Source organism: Pollachius pollachius (assembly GCF_949987615.1).
Source record: "Pollachius pollachius genome assembly, chromosome: 1".
NCBI classification, from domain to species: Eukaryota; Metazoa; Chordata; class Actinopteri; order Gadiformes; family Gadidae; genus Pollachius; species Pollachius pollachius.
Genome location: NC_136934.1, coordinates 13,157,180 through 13,172,762, shown reverse-complemented (window position 1 = coordinate 13,172,762; position 15,583 = coordinate 13,157,180). Strand labels below are relative to the sequence as shown.

Genomic DNA, 15,583 nt, shown 5'->3' with positions numbered 1-15,583 from the left:
CAACATAAAAACGAATTGACACACAATGGCTCAAACATACCTGATATGTCAATTATAAAAGTAAAGACAGTATAATAATGCAATGTTTATAATAAAATAAAATTACAAAAACGGTAGGCCTAAAACGTAAAAGATGTAAATGGTGACTGACCGACTGAATGACTCAATGTCATCTTTCCAAATTTGTTAGGGTTCCCCAAAGTAACCCGTGATGCTGTTAATCATTCATCATACTAACCATATATTAGAAAAGGGGTCATAAATGGATTGAAATGAGTATAATACCTCTTAGCTGACATTAGTCATACTCTGTACCTAGCCGTGATGTCAATGTTTTCATGCAGAGGGAACCGATATGCTCTTCCACATCTTTGACGGATTTGCATAATTTACATGGCACTAGGATAACCGTAAATATCAAATTCATAGTTCCATGATGAGTGAATCAAATCTCAGATGTACAATTTTGGCCTATAATGGACTGATGTGTCAAGAATTTAAGATTGACATTTCTGATAGCATTGGAAATCCTTGACACCATCACGATTTCTCTCCCTGGTTGTTTGTCCTAAATGTAGGACTTAGGAGTGCAATGCCATGCCTGTTAACACCATCACATGTTCATACATGCTTTTTAATTTACTTCCCGAAGATTTCAACCAACAAGTGATAGAACTTAAATCTTTATTACATGGTGATAAACACATTGGTGTCAGCATCACAGCGAGAAGGGAAGGAACAATGGTCTGCACATTCAGTTCACCAAGTCATTTACAGGGACAACAGAATAAGGCAAATCAGACATTGATATACGTTAAAGATTGTCATAAAAAGGGTCTATTTCACTTATTTATGCCCAATTGTTCTTGTTAAACGCCAAGAGCAACTTGCCCCTGTTGCCCATAAGCAAAAGCTAAAACATTGTCAAATGGAGTCTTGAAAAAAGTGGTGGTATTTTCTCCTTAGTTGGCCTCGTTCTTTGATGCTTCATCGAAGTTCTCGACAAGATCTGAAATGGAAAGATAAACGTATAGTAAATCTAATTTAAATGGAGGGCTTAGGAATTCCAAAAATGAATTAGCTATAAAAAGAAATGGATGCACGCAAATCTGAATGCAATCCCATTAATAGGGCTTTACAAGAACTCCATTAAATCAGTACATATTATGGTTTGAAGAAGAGATGAACTTGAGTATCGGCCGATACGAGTATATAAATTGTAGCATTGTAACACCTAATAGCACTTGTTCTTATTGAAGGGCTCCATTATGATGACAGCAATGTATAGTGAGTTCACTTACTATAGATCATTTTTCTCAGAGTAATTTACAATACTGCTATTGGAACAACTCTAGTTTGAAGCCAGTGTTTCAGTGAGACTGAAGCACTACGATCCCCTGTGGGTGAGGGCCAAGATTTACTTCAGCCTTTTTTCCTAAGCCTGAGGAAAATAACTTGGCCAAACATTTCAAATTTAAAAAACCCTCTATGCCACAGCACCCCATTAGGACTACAGATTGGGAAATACTTTAACCACAAAAAGGACACCATAACCTAGTGCAGGTACTATTTGGAAGTCATCTTCGAGGTAGATCGTTCTTTGTTCCACCAATAGCCAAACTAAGCTTTTTCCTTAGAAATAATATAAAAATTAATAAGATAGTTGAGAAGTGATTTGTGGTTGTACATACCCGGGACATCATCATCCTCCTCCTCCTCATCAACGGTAACCATGGGGGCCTTGTCTCCTGCTATAATAAGGGATATGAAGCATTTTAATTCATCAAACAAGGATCCAAGCTCCACAATATAAAAGCTAAGATAGTCAAATCGGAGAAACCAAATCAGAGTAAACTAGTTTATCCTACCAAGAAAAGAAAACACTCCGAAATCGCATTGGATACGCTTGTTCCAGGCCGTTGACAGCCATAGAGGACATTTCTCATTTGATTTATAAATTGCTGTCGGGATGTTTATTGAATATCGACAAATACGACAAAAAAAGCTTCCGAAATAAATTGCCTTAATACAATTAAATCTTCTTTACCAGGCTTAGGCAGGGTCTCTGCTAATCTCCTCAAGCTGGTTAGACTGTCAGCCCCGAGCTGGTTCAGAATTCCTGGAAGCATCTCTGTGAGCTGCTTGTTCTCTGCATGCCCTGTGATGGTGAATGTGTTGGCAGCCAGAGAGGCCTGGACCTTGGGGTTGTTAAAGTGGATAACGGTGCCCTGGTTTGTGAACATGTTGACCTATATGGACACAAGAAAGGACAGAACCTAGTCAGGTCTACACTACATATAATTGCAACTCAATGACACCAAAATTCTGAATTGTTCTCTGAAAACATGTTGCATAACATGACTGAAATTAGTACATGGGACATATATGCTGCTGTACCTCTTCAATGCCAGAGATGTTGTTGACTCCAAGTTTCTTTAGGGAGAACTGGAGTTTTTTGTCGTCGGCTGAAGCCGTTCTGTGAACCACCTTCTTCTTTCTGCGGGCTGACCCCTGTAAACATCAAAGCCGCAACATTTAAGAAACACTAATTTTGGGGAGACAAACCAAAACATACTCCATTAATCGTTAATCCTTACCTTGCCGCCTATGCGGACTTGCGCCTGCAGTTTGGCGAGCTTCTCCTGGTTCATTATAAACTCCTTCATCTGAAAAAGTCAAAGTAAGGTTATCCATAATGTAACTTGGTCAAACACAGCAGCTTAAGTGATATTTGTTCAAATGAAAATATCCTCTGATGGAAATCACCTCCATTTAAAAGTGATTCAAATATAGAAAGTTAGTTCAACATAAGGCAAGTAATGGGTTGCTGTTTGAAACGTCCAAATACTCCCATCTCCATAATGACATCTATTCGGAATAAAGTATCACAACTGGTCTAGCAGAAATTAAATAAAGCTAAATTGTAGTTGAAAATATAACGTAAAAATGTAGGGTGCAGCTGCTCCAACCACTAAAATAGTAGCACACCTGTTTGAGGTCCCCCGTTTAGTTGAGCTGTCTGGAGGAAACATGCATATTGGGGGCAGGGCAGGCCATTATGTTGGAATTGTGATGGCCTCTCTTTATAAAGGACAACAAATGCAGTGTTTCACGAGAAACTCATTTCCACCGTCCGTTACTTTTTAGTTTGTATGGGGAAGGCGAGCGATTTAATCTGCTGGAGAACTTAGCTCTCACATCTATTCAACTGATCTTAGCAACTGAGCTAACTGGAAAGCTATCGTCGGGCCTCGGCCCATTTGATCCCGACTACAGGCACTTAAGTTTGTTTCCTGCCACTTTGAGACATACAGGGCAATGCAAAATCGTTACTTTTCATCACACGCATAAGTTATGTCCCCGATGAAACATGTAAAGTCCATATAACTCTCAACTAACCTGGGAGTATGTAAACACGCGGGTCCCACAGTCGGCGGAAGCTGAACGAAAGGATGAACGGAGGAAGTGACGTAGATAGGTGGATAGTTTGCACACCAGCGCACGGCCTGCACATTATGCGTGCACGGGTCGTCCAATAATTTTTCGGTGCGTTCCCCATTATGTGACGGTGCAGCTAGACTTTTTCAAGACGCGTATGCTAGAAATTTGTATCCGGGATTGTACACTATCGAATGTCTGCCTTTCCATTGAGAAAATATATTATTAATATATATTTGTAATAAAGTCAATAGAGAAAGCCCAAATCATTGATACCTTTACCATCTGCGCTGGGATTGTGTTTGTTTTTCTTCTAAAAAATCGAATATTAATTTACATAGACGTAAAGAACATCTGGGTGTAATATTACTATTACTATTACTATTTCTTTATTAATGCCCGTTCCATGCCATAACATTTATGAAGGTATTTTTGTAATAGTCGCCATTGACAGAGATGACATTGCAGTAAAATGTTTGATTTTGTTCAATGTATGGAATCATTGTATTATTGCATTTGCATTTGTTTTTTCCAAATGTGGCTTTTATTCTTTTGCAACAGTATTCTGTAGCCCTGTACTGTACTGTCGATTTCAACCGACAGTGACCAATAAAGTTTTAAGCGGAAGTGTTTACGATACTAACATGGCTGCCTCCCTTGGATCCCAACGTGATAATAAATGGTGACAAAATATTACAATGAGTACCTTAATGTGATCTTTAAATTCATCGTCAAAACTTTCTGATTACTTCAAATCGTGGCACGGCAAAATTTGCAGTTACGGGATTCATTTCTAAGGTATGCAGCAGAAGTAGTTTTACATCGTGCGTATTTTTCAGTGAACACGCTGGTTCGTTGTAGTGGTCGATACTTTTAAAATAACACTTTTACGTACGTAAGACATTTGCATATATAGTATTCAGTGTATGCTTAATATACTAATGTTTGTGTTCAGTACAACCCAGTTATTTCCGTCTGGGTATATAAATGTTGTGTTTTGTCATTACCGTTAACTAACGTTGTCCGGTTGCTAGCATGCTAAAATGTATGGCGATCCGCACAATGTCTACGCTCCTGATTTTATAACGAATCAAGTTTATTTTTCTTTGGGCTGAACTAGGCACACACATCTATTCTCTATTAATTTCACCACGGGATCAAGAAATGGCGTCATTCAAACCTACACGAATCCAGGTGTATCCCAAGTTGGGAGAGAAAGTCACACAGGACACTCTCTACTGGAAAAACTACAAGGTGAGCTTATTGATATATTATCTTTTACCCTGAGCAAGAAATGTCGATTTTAGAATAAACGTTGCATAAATACCACAATTGCTGATTCTTAACCATTCCACCTGATTGCTTATCTGACAGGCTCCAGTGCAGATAAAAGAGTTTGGAGCCATCACAAGTATAGACTTTTCGCCTTTAGCGCCACACACCTATGCTGTAACAGCTTCCACAAGGGTTTGTGAACTTCTGTTTCATCCATTAAGTTATGTTTGAGTTGTTGTGACAGTCGTTAAAAAACCAAAATGTCTAACCCATTATTTCAGACATTCATGTTTTTATCTATTGCACAATAATTAACATTTAATTATACACTTTATCAACAGGTTCACATATATGGACCATTCTCCCAAGAGCCGGTAAAGACTTTTACACGATTTAAAGATACGGCGTACAGTGGCAGGTTCCGATCAGATGGCCAGCTGCTTGTGGCGGGATGCGAGGACTCTGCAGTTCGACTGTTTGATGTCAGTGGCAGGGTGGCCATCAGAATGTTCAAAGGACATACAAAGTGAGTTGATAAACATCAAAGTAACTGGAAAGAGTGTCACTATTTAATTCTTCTATAACCCTAAATGTCAGTAAAAATACATTTTTGCAGTTCAGAATAATTATTCCTCAATAATTGACCATGCCAGCTGTCAAAGAGAAACATTTCATGTTGCATGTTTTGAATTATAAAATAGTTTTTGCGCGTCGACTTGCAGGGCTGTACATGTAGCTGACTTCACCTCGCATGGCTATCAGATCCTGACGGGGTCAGATGATTATACATGCAAGCTTTGGGATATCCCCAACTCTGCTGAACTGACCTCTTACAATGAGCATACAGATTACATCCGCTGTGGAATAACGAGCAAACTCAACAGAGATCTCTTCTTTACTGGTAAGATTCTGTGTTAAACCATTTTTGTTATTTTCTATTTACTACAGGTTATAGTTGGTAGCCAAATTGTTGCACACACTCTATCCACCATTCAGTCCAGTGCAATTCTGATAATCTTGTGATCAGTTTTGAATATTTTTATATAGTAAAGAACCAGTATTGACTTGGCCTGCCTAATGGTCAGATACAGTCCTAAAATCCAAATTACAGAGTGAGGAGGGTTGCTGTCAATTGTGTGCGTATGACCAATGATTTGTTTTGTTTTTCTCGTCCTCAAGGTTCATATGACCACACTCTTAAACTGTTTGATGCAAGGGTTGACAAGAGTGTGATGAACATGGACCACGGCCAGCCTGTGGAAAGTCTTCTTCTTTATCCTTCAGAAGGACTCCTGGTCTCTGCAGGTACCAAGTGTGCTCGAATATGCCTCCTGTCAGCCTTACTTCCTTCTTTGTCCATCTACATCACGCTGTCCTCCCAAATCACAACAACCTTACTGACGCCATATCTCATCTTTCAGGGGGCCGATATGTGAAAGTGTGGGACCTTCTGAAAGGCGGTCAGCCCCTTGTTTCTCTAAAGAACCACCATAAAACCGTCACCAGTTTGTGTCTCGGCAGCAATGGGCAGAGATTGCTGTCCGCCTCTTTGGACAGGTGTATTTTGGGGAGGTTTCTATACAATATCACATTCCTAAAGTAAGTGTTTAATGTGAAACGTGAAATAACAATCGTCCTTTTTCTCGTCCTTTCTAGACACGTGAAGGTGTACAGTACGACCAACTACAAAGTCGTCCACAACTTTGATTACGCCGCGTCTATCCTGAGTTTGGGCTTGGCTGTAAGAATCTAACTACCCTCTGAGCATGCAAGTCCAACTGCATTGAAATTAGACCTAGGAATGTACTATATATAAACCATGGATATGTGTCTCTATCCTTCACTCACTATAAACCTTCCTCCTATCCTTGTTATCTAATCCTATTATCTGGGTTAACATTGCATTGACATAGTTATGTATGCATTGCATTGACATACAGTTATGTATGCATTAGACACTTAATTAAATTGTATGCTGAGCCTAGAAAAGCAGTATAAAAATGCATTGTGTTTATTATTATGACTATTTGTATTTTTAGCCAGACGATGAATCCATTGTCGTGGGAATGACCAATGGCATTCTGAGTATCAAACACAAGAAGACCCCTGAAGATTCAAAGAGTGCAGTTCAGCAGAAGCGCCAGCCAGCATATCGCATTTTTGTTAAGGGGAAGAATTATGTTCCTAAACAGGTGAGGATCTTCCAGATCAAATTACCTTTCTTTTCTTATTTTACCTTTCACTATCAAATTGACATTTCTCTTTTAAAGGGGTAGTTCGGAATTTTGGACATAGGGCCTGATTCCCAAGTTAGCCTTGGTGTTCTTTATCATTGAAGACTGTTTTCAACACATTTCATTCAGTCAGAATAATGTTAGAAATAAAACCAACTCAGCAGCAGGGTTATATTCCTGGTGGTAGGCTATGGCAGCGGCGGACTGATACCTAGGTTAAATTCTGGAGCTGCTGAGAAAGTAGTCCCTCAAAATGCGATGATTCATGCGATGCAAGGTTACCGTATTTTCCGCACTATAAGGCGCACTTAAAAGCCGGTAATTTTCTCAAAAAACGACAGTGCGCCTTATAATCCGGAGCGCCTTATATATGGATCATTTGGTTGATTGGTTGATCCATACTGGTTGTAAACGGCGCTCTGTCAAAATGTTTCAGTATGAAAAACCAATAAAAACAATTTAATAATAATAATAAAATGTTTCACTACGACTACGATAAAGCCACACCGCTTGCAGCATTACGGCTATCGTAGTCAGTGCACACAGCATTTTACTGCGCTTACTCACAGTCCCAGTATGTCCCAGAGTGTGATTCACACTCACAGTATCTTCTATGCTATGCGCCTTATAATCCGGTGCGCCCTATTTATGAAAAAAGTTCTAAAATAGGTCATTCATTGAAGGTGCGCCTTATAATCCAGTGCGCGTTATAGTGCGGGAAATACGGTAGTTTTATTTCTAACATTATTCTATCAATACAGACATTTACATCTATAGTCTGGCGTTATAATTGATTTACCTTGGGTGTACTGTGAAGTGGGTAAGACTGTTTTATTAGCAGGCTAGTATTGCCCGTTAACGTGCGCTAGCCTAGCACGAGCAAACTCTGCAACTAGAAGGACTGAATGAAATGTGTTAAACTGTCTCCAATGATAAAGAACACCAAGGCTAACTTGGGAATCAGGCCCTATGTCCAAAATTGCAAACTACCCCTTTAACCATTACTTCATCGCTTTGTTCCACCTTCCAGTATTCTCACATGTGTCTTATTTACAGGACGATTACTTGGTCAGTAAGCCAGTAAGGCAACATTTGGCCAAGTATGACAAACTGCTCAGGAAGTTTAATGTGTCCAAGGCATTGGATGCAGCTATGGAGGTAACCACTGTATTCTTTTTTTGTTCTTGTAACAGATGGGTCCTATTTCATTTACCTTTGTCAACCTCCTTGTATACACTGATGCCATGGCCTAAATATGTTCTACTGGTCCATTATGCAGCAATGGACAAGACTCAGAAAATCTGAGATCCCGATGGCTGTGATCAAGGAGCTGGACAGAAGAGGAACCCTGAAGAACGCTCTGGCAGGGCGAGACGAAAAGGAGCTCTGCCAGTTGCTGAGCTTTGTCATAGTGTAAGACAATTCAAATACTTCCCAATCCTTCCCAATTTTTTTCTTTATTAGGTTCAGTATTGGAGCCAAAAATGTTATAATGTATCTGATCCTCATTTTGTTCTGTCCAACGTATTGGAGGGTTCAAGTGTGGTTGCTTAATACTTTTAGGATTCAGCCAATGTGTCCATCTTTTTGGAGCTGACTATTTGTGATTCATGGGTTTTGGTTCATATTCTTCCTTTTCCCCACTCTAGGAACTTGGTTGACACCAGGTTCACTGCCACCCTCACCACGATGGCTGAGATGCTCCTGGACATCTATCAGTCCACCGTCGGCATGTCGTCACTGGTGGACAGACAACTGCTGCGTCTGCAGGAGCTGCTGGACAAGGAGACGGAGTACCAGCAGGAGCTCATGGAGGTGCTGGGAATGTTGGACGTGCTGTTTGCCTCCACCCACCCCAGGAAGGAGGTGACCCTCCCTGGTGACGGGGCCAATGGTCTGGCTCAGGGAGGGATCCCTCATCGGCCAGAAATACAGGCATCATGAGAGGATGTGGGACCAAGGCTCTGGAATACCTAATCAGGACATCAGCCTGCCAGAGAATTTAATAAACGGAAAGAAGCTTAATGATGCGATAGAACATGCCGTGGACATCAACTACGTGAAAAAAAACATTTCCATACAGATTATTAGTGACGTTTTATCTCAATACCTATGGAGCCACATTGGTCAACAAAGGGCATGTTTTCTTAATGTATACATACATTTATGTATAAGCCATTTCTGGATGTTTGGTATTGAGTGAGGTTTATATGGAAACTAAATGTCTTAAGTTTCCATTGTAAATGTTAAGTATGATATCGATTTGCTGATATCTACCTTGTATTTTGATATATTCCGAAGTTTTTGTAAGAAGATGGGATTAAAACGATGTAATATGACGTGACGTGTGTTTGTGTGTGCGATCGTTGTCCATTTACCAATTCTTCCATGCGGTTATCTTTAGCTTGATAGCTCACTGCCATGTCCACTAGAGATCGCTGTAGTCGGAAAATCCATGATTACTCTGAGGTAGGCTTTCATTGCTTATCACTCGAAACGAAATGGTATTTGATCCCCACGGTCTTACAGAAGTTCATCTCGAAGTCTGCAAAGGACCAGACTGGACGCAGCTCTGACGTACAGTAGCTAACCGATAGCTGCAAGATATTGAGGTGGTGCAGATCATACGGTCTAGCTAAGGACATTTCCACGTTATTTGAATTCCAACCATGTCATGCTAAAAATAAGGTAAGCCTTTATGTATGTTTAAGATTTTGTATTATATGGTGTGTAGTATGGGGAAAATCATCGTAATACTTGAACATTTTGTGTCAAAAGCAACAGGTCTATTAGTAACTTCCAAGTTGATTAAAAGCACAGGGGACGAATTTACTTTGAGATTACATTTTCCATTTTACCAATACGGACGTTATCTAATTTTAGTTTGTTTTGTCCATTTGTTAGTTGTTTAATTTACTAATGAACAGACAGCTGGGTTTCGTGGAACAATATTCCCAGCCGATCCTCCTTATCAGCCTTGAGGATCGCTGGTTAAAGATCGATGAGGTCCGGTCCCGTTTATGAAATGACCCCTTATAATAAACAGGTGGACAGAAGAGATGTCATGGTTAAATTCAAAACATTTGAACTACTGCACCCGCATGTGCTTAATTGCAACTTTGATAGGATATCTTCTTATAAAGTCCTGGATCAATCGTGACAGTGCGCTCTCTACAACCATACAACTCAATCGAACCTTAAATAATGTTATGACTCATTGTTCTTGCTGTTTGTCTTTCGTTGTGAAGATGGAGCTGAGCAGACGAAAAGTTCCTCTTTATGTAAGTAGCCTACATTGTTTCTGTATATAGTATACAACTTACACACTCTCCGATCACTTTTGATATCTGGAAATATATTTAAATGTCCTTATCTATTCAGTTCAGGTACTTTACGCCCTCAATTAAATCTAACGGATATCGGATTACTGTTCAGGTGGACTGGCTCAAAAAAGAAACAGTCGATACTTATAATGTTGAGATGAGATGTTGCTGGATTAGTGTTCAATGGTTTGCAAAATATAATGTTTTCAATCAGTGCACAAATGCCGCTGGCATTTAGACATTTGGTAATATCTCCAGTCAATAATTAACCGTTTCCTTTAATCCCAGGGTGATATTTGAAAGGGTTGAAAGGACTCATATTTCCCATTATTGTTTGTAGATTACATTTTGCAATTATGTTGTAGTCTCAAATAGTTTTGCCAAAGCTCTTTGCAAAGATGGAAACATTTGGCATTCAAAAATTGTTAAAGGTTGGAGCAAAGATCAAAGTCCTACTTTGTTCGAGTAATCATTTGATCATGACGATGGAGTTGCATCCAGTTCTTCCAAGCAGCATTGCGTTTAATTTTAATGCCAGGTTTAGCCAAATCATATGGATGGTAACTCAGTGAGTTTCACACATTGAGGTTCAAAACATTAACAGTTTTGTGGGGTAAATTTAACCCAAGCTAATTCAATGGATACAACTCTGTATGCAGATAAGTGTATCAACTCCATATGTGTTGGTTTAGTATAGGGAAAAACACAGCATGAGAAAGCAGCGAGAGATTAACACAAAATGCAGAGAAAAGCTTATCCCAAAGCAATAAGTCTCAGGCACAATATACATGCCATTTAGGGCTATATTGTAGATTCATTTTTGCACAGCTTTTGTAGATGTATGCTGTATGTTCACATACATTATATGTATCAACAATAATGATTGCAATACAAGATCATATAATGCATCACAGATGATGCATTACATATATGATCAATTTTAAAGAGGTTTATTTCTAATTGTGTATACGGACATCGTGGGTATATTTATCCACCTCACCCTTTTTTTTGTTTCATAGCTTCATTGGTGGGTATTGCTATTTAAAAATATATAATATATATATATACATAAGAATGTTGCGCAATAGTTTTTTAAAGGTAATCTTTTTAATGGAAAATAATCAGCCTCCCAAGTTATCATCCTGTACATCTGACATGGCCTACTATATGGATTTGGAAACAAAGTCTGGACCAATCTTCTTTTGATCCTTATCATCTTCTGCTATCTCCTCAACTTAAATCTCCGATCAGACTTCAGGAGGATGAGATGGGGATGAGAATCCCCGGTGTCGGGATCATGGGAGATCCTCACAGTATTCAACACTAGCATTCCTGTGGTTATTGAGAGGGTTGTCTTATTGTGGCTCCTCAATTCCTGCTGCCAGGAGATTTGGTGTACACTGTAACAATGAGGCTTACTTTTTCTCTCCTAGTCTCCTACTACCTCTTTTCCTCTTAAACTTGTGGTTTTCCACAGGGCCAGGCGAAGGTGTTTGCATTGCTGGAGGGTCTAGATGCAATGCCTGGAGATGTGGAGGTCTTCGTTGTTCTGGAAGGGTCCACCTTGCTCCACTTCATCAAAGCTCTGAGCGATGTCATGCTCTGCTTTATAGTGCCTGGTGTGTTTGCATGTGATTGTGTTCGGTAAAGGTGTTGCCCTGTTAGTCTTTCTTTTAATGTTCCATTTTCCAGTAGTAGTTTATTACGGCTAAAATCAGGATAAAACCCCACCATTGTCCTAGTCCTCGCCTTCACTGACTTTCTGTCTGCATTCACCACTTGGAATTTACAAGCTTTGAATATTTAAAAAAAACAAAAAAACATTCTTCAGTGATTTTTTTTTTCACCGTCAGTGTGTTTTATACCTTCATGTCTTGCTAAATGAGGGCAAGTAAAGTATTTATACACACACACACACACACACACACACACACACACACACACACACACACACACACACACACACACACACACATATTTGAGTCTGAGATCTGTTAGGGGACAGAATCTTATCAGTTTCCTCTCAGAAGGGAAGCTCTTAGAGCCCCATAAACAACATGACAACACTCAGCCTGTCTGGAGGCTGAACAGAACATACCACTTTACATTGGAGAGTTGTGTGCAGTGGAACCGGGTATTCATAAAGCATTTTAGATAACATTAAGGGACTGTTCATGGGTTTTCCCTTGCTATTTGTTCCTATAGACAATACTTCATATATTTTGTAAACACAATACATTTATCTGCATTTATTATCCAGAGTAAGGGCTAGAGAAGGGATCCCTTTTTGCCTTTTGATTTAGTGTGACACTTTTTTTTCTGTGCAGGACACAACCTGGCTGAGGTGGTGTCTGTCCAGGCATACCTTTGCTCTGAAACTACACCTCTCACCTGGATGGGAGGAGCTACTCTTGAGTACGTCCAAGATGATGCTCAGGTATGTAGTGATGACACACACACACACACACACACACACACACACACACACACACACACACACACACACACACACACACACACACACACACACACACACACACACACACACACACACACACACACGCACACACAATGAGTCCATTTAATTGTGCATGATGTGCATTGCCATTAGGAACTGGCAGAGCACCTGGTGACCCGTGGGCATCGGCTCAGCTCCATGGATCACAAGGAGCTGAGCAGCATCTTCCGCCTGGGCCAGAGGAGCTGCCGCTGGGCCATGGATCAGTTGGTTACCCTGGCCATGGCCAACCTGGACATCCCTCAGAGCTGGAATGTTCTGGGCAGCCCCTGCGGAGAGGGTGAGATCGAAACAGCTTATCACTTGTTCACATGAATGGCTTTTGCACTGATACGATTTTATAGAAGAGAACATTGGCTGTCTCTTACCCATCTCTAATCTATGTCTAAGTTGGCAATGGTGATGGGGACTGGATCACGTTGTGCAGTTAGTAATGGAGCATAGAACACAGTAGGGTGGAGTAGGACGGGGGAGGATGGAGGTGGGCTGAGCAGAGGTACATTTCCACAGGCTTCTCTGCAACCCTCATTTCTCCTGCAGCGTCGGAAACTTGGAGCCGACGACACTGTCCCCGGACGGTGAACTTTTCAACTCCCTCCCCCTGATTTCTCCTCTTCTCCTGGCCGGGGCTCTTTCCTCCATGGCTGCATTTCTTTTGTTTTTTCAACTCGCTGGGCTGCGATCGGAAGTGGCTGCGGTAACGTGTCTGCCTCTCTTACATTTGTCACTGCCAATTAACCCAAGTGTAATGTGGTTAATAATGCTTCTCCATCTGGAAGTAACCCAGGGTCGGAGGAGGGAACTAAACATGTGTGTGTGGGTGTGTGTGTGTGTGTGTGTGTGTGTGTGTGTGTGCATGTGCATGTGTGGTGATGTGAGACTGTGTTCATTTTTTTTTCACTGTGTTACTTTTTTTTGTGTGCTGAGCTGTGCTGATTATTCGTAAGATGCCGTTTCGTTTGGTTTCACTGGGTGGGTTTGCTGGACAAAAAAACGGAATGACAAATCCGTTTTTGTGTTAATATTGTTGTGGCAGTCTGTTACATCTCAACGTCTCCTCATGAATGGCAGCAGCTAAGTAATTTAATTGAATAACATTGTCAGTGACATCACTCTGCTGTCTCCGCTGATTGATATGGCTGTGGTCTACTTGAATACTGTATTTGCTCTTTGTAAAGTGATGAGCATCCGTACTGTTCTTTGCATAATATGTTTATAAACCAGAGATTCTTCTATTCCTCACGTATATGTTTTATTTACCTGAATTGGTAAATAAATTGTTTGCTATTATTTAAAGGCTTTTAGTGAGTTTGCAGTGGATCATTTGAGCAGAGGTATCCAAGGCAAAGAGCAAAACAGAAACAAGAGCGGATTGATTGGAATGGAATCTGCCACGTGCCGATGTTGGTTGTCGTTAGACAGTATCATAAAAAAGGTGTTAACAAAACCTCTTCTCTTTCTCCTCCTCCTTCCCCCTGCCCCTCCTCCTCTTCCTCTTTCCTCCTCCTCGACTCTCCTTCTCTTTCTTCCCCCCTCCACCTTTCTCTCTCCACCTCCTCCTCCATCCCCCTACCTCGCCATTCTTTCCCTGATCCTCACCCCCCCTCCTCTGGCCCCTTCCTCTTCCTCCCCCCTTCTCCATTCCTCCTCATCCTCCTTCCCCCCCTCCTCATTCTCCCCCCTCCTCCTCTCCTGCACCCCTGCTTAAACCCCGACCCCCCTTTTCCATCTCCTCCTCCCTCCTCACCCCCCCCCCCTCCCCCAGTGTACCGTCCCAGAGAGTCCCCCCTCCACCTGGCAGTGCGCTGGGGCCTGGTTCGGCTGGCGGAGTTCCTGCTGTGTCAGCCGGGGGGGCTCATGGCTGTTCTTCTTCCCAACGAGGATGGTGTCACGCCCCTGCAGCTCGCACAGTGTGCTGGCAACGCCGAGCTCCAGGACCTGCTCGAAAAGTAAGTTTGTCACAACCTTTTCTTCCGTTAAAACTTATTTTTTAAAAAAGCACAAAAAAAAATCAGTTTTTGCTCTGTGGTATTGTGTCCTGCCGTGAAGCCTAACATGCACATTTGGACCGAAATTTCCCGTCTGGGATGAATCGAGGGCCATCTGGTGTTATGTCTATGGGCACAAATCTTATATAACAACATTAAGGAAACCCTCATGAACATGGGAGAACATGTTAACCCTACAAGCACTACGGTTTCCTCGTTCATGCAGTCCAGTCCATACTGAATGACTCATGCGTGATGCAAGTCAAAACCGAGCCCGGTTGTAACTTCATATCCTTATCAGAGAATATGAATGACAGCCTTCTTTTTCCATAGAGAATGGCTTTCTTTCGATTTTCGCAATTGTTGTCAAATACATTTTACCAACAATGTACTGTGAGCCACCTGCTCGTAACACCGGTCAAATTCAGAAACTCTGAGCTTGTGTCCAACCGACTGGGCTCAATGTTAACACTGTAAATCAAGGACAGAGCTCAGCTCACTGGATACTGAATGTGGTGGTTTTTCTTTCTCTTCTTAATACTGGGCCTATCGCAGCAACATTGGGATCGTTCAGTAGCTCATTACAACAAGCCTTCGTTATTGCAATCATTTATTGCAAAAACGTTAGACGGGTTTGTGTTACAGGGGAGTAGATACAGTACTGCTTCATACTCGTGTTGTGAAGAATTTGCCGTCGGAAACGTAGGCTCTGCTTCCACACAAACAAACTTCCCCATCCGCATGAATTGATGCTGCAGACCGATCGGTTGTTCACAGAGTGCATATTTATCAGACCGTGGCCTTTCC

General features: G+C 41.2%; 3 protein-coding genes across 3 annotated transcripts in view; 2 read left to right on the top strand and 1 right to left on the bottom strand.

Moving 5' to 3' along the window:
• Window positions 1-670: 670 nt before the first annotated feature.
• On the bottom strand, window positions 671-3,446 carry LOC307074529 (transcription factor BTF3-like). Its single transcript, XM_079734709.1, has 6 exons — window positions 3,400-3,446; window positions 2,598-2,666; window positions 2,398-2,511; window positions 2,048-2,249; window positions 1,692-1,751; window positions 671-1,009 (listed from the first exon to the last, which is right to left on the bottom strand). Exons 2-6 carry the CDS (start codon window positions 2,664-2,666, stop codon window positions 963-965), a joined length of 492 nt encoding a protein of 163 aa, XP_079590835.1. The 5' UTR covers window positions 3,400-3,446; the 3' UTR covers window positions 671-962.
• A 644-nt stretch (window positions 3,447-4,090) lies between these two features.
• On the top strand, window positions 4,091-9,286 carry utp15 (UTP15 small subunit processome component). The gene is made up of 12 exons (XM_079749329.1): window positions 4,091-4,236; window positions 4,559-4,692; window positions 4,813-4,905; window positions 5,055-5,239; window positions 5,436-5,614; window positions 5,893-6,018; window positions 6,135-6,270; window positions 6,370-6,454; window positions 6,753-6,905; window positions 8,004-8,105; window positions 8,227-8,360; window positions 8,597-9,286. The coding sequence occupies exons 2-12, from the start codon at window positions 4,603-4,605 to the stop codon at window positions 8,889-8,891; spliced, it is 1,578 nt and encodes a 525-aa protein (XP_079605455.1). The 5' UTR covers window positions 4,091-4,236; window positions 4,559-4,602; the 3' UTR covers window positions 8,892-9,286.
• A 216-nt stretch (window positions 9,287-9,502) lies between these two features.
• Window positions 9,503-15,583, top strand: part of LOC307081852 (rho guanine nucleotide exchange factor 28-like) — a 40,291-nt gene continuing 34,210 nt past the window's right edge. The window contains exons 1-6 of the mRNA XM_079745211.1: window positions 9,503-9,635; window positions 10,196-10,228; window positions 11,748-11,889; window positions 12,598-12,707; window positions 12,882-13,068; window positions 14,554-14,737. Of these exons, the coding sequence (XP_079601337.1) occupies window positions 10,196-10,228; window positions 11,748-11,889; window positions 12,598-12,707; window positions 12,882-13,068; window positions 14,554-14,737 (656 nt within the window). The 5' untranslated portion in view covers window positions 9,503-9,635. The remainder of the gene's footprint in view (window positions 9,636-10,195; window positions 10,229-11,747; window positions 11,890-12,597; window positions 12,708-12,881; window positions 13,069-14,553; window positions 14,738-15,583) is intronic.

Excerpts from the sequence above, each read along its gene's own strand:
- LOC307074529 (XM_079734709.1), bottom strand. The coding sequence starts at position 2,666 with ATGAAGGAGTTTATAATGAACCAGGAGAAGCTCGCCAAACTGCAGGCG. Across the intron at positions 2,512-2,597 it reads AAGTCCGCATAGGCGGCAAG|GGGTCAGCCCGCAGAAAGAA; the intron begins GTAAGGATTAAC and ends TGATGTTTACAG. Across the intron at positions 1,010-1,691 it reads GGAGGATGATGATGTCCCGG|ATCTTGTCGAGAACTTCGAT; the intron begins GTATGTACAACC and ends TTTCCATTTCAG.
- utp15 (XM_079749329.1), top strand. The coding sequence starts at position 4,603 with ATGGCGTCATTCAAACCTACACGAATCCAGGTGTATCCCAAGTTGGGA. Across the intron at positions 4,693-4,812 it reads TCTACTGGAAAAACTACAAG|GCTCCAGTGCAGATAAAAGA; the intron begins GTGAGCTTATTG and ends CTTATCTGACAG. Across the intron at positions 6,019-6,134 it reads AGGACTCCTGGTCTCTGCAG|GGGGCCGATATGTGAAAGTG; the intron begins GTACCAAGTGTG and ends CTCATCTTTCAG.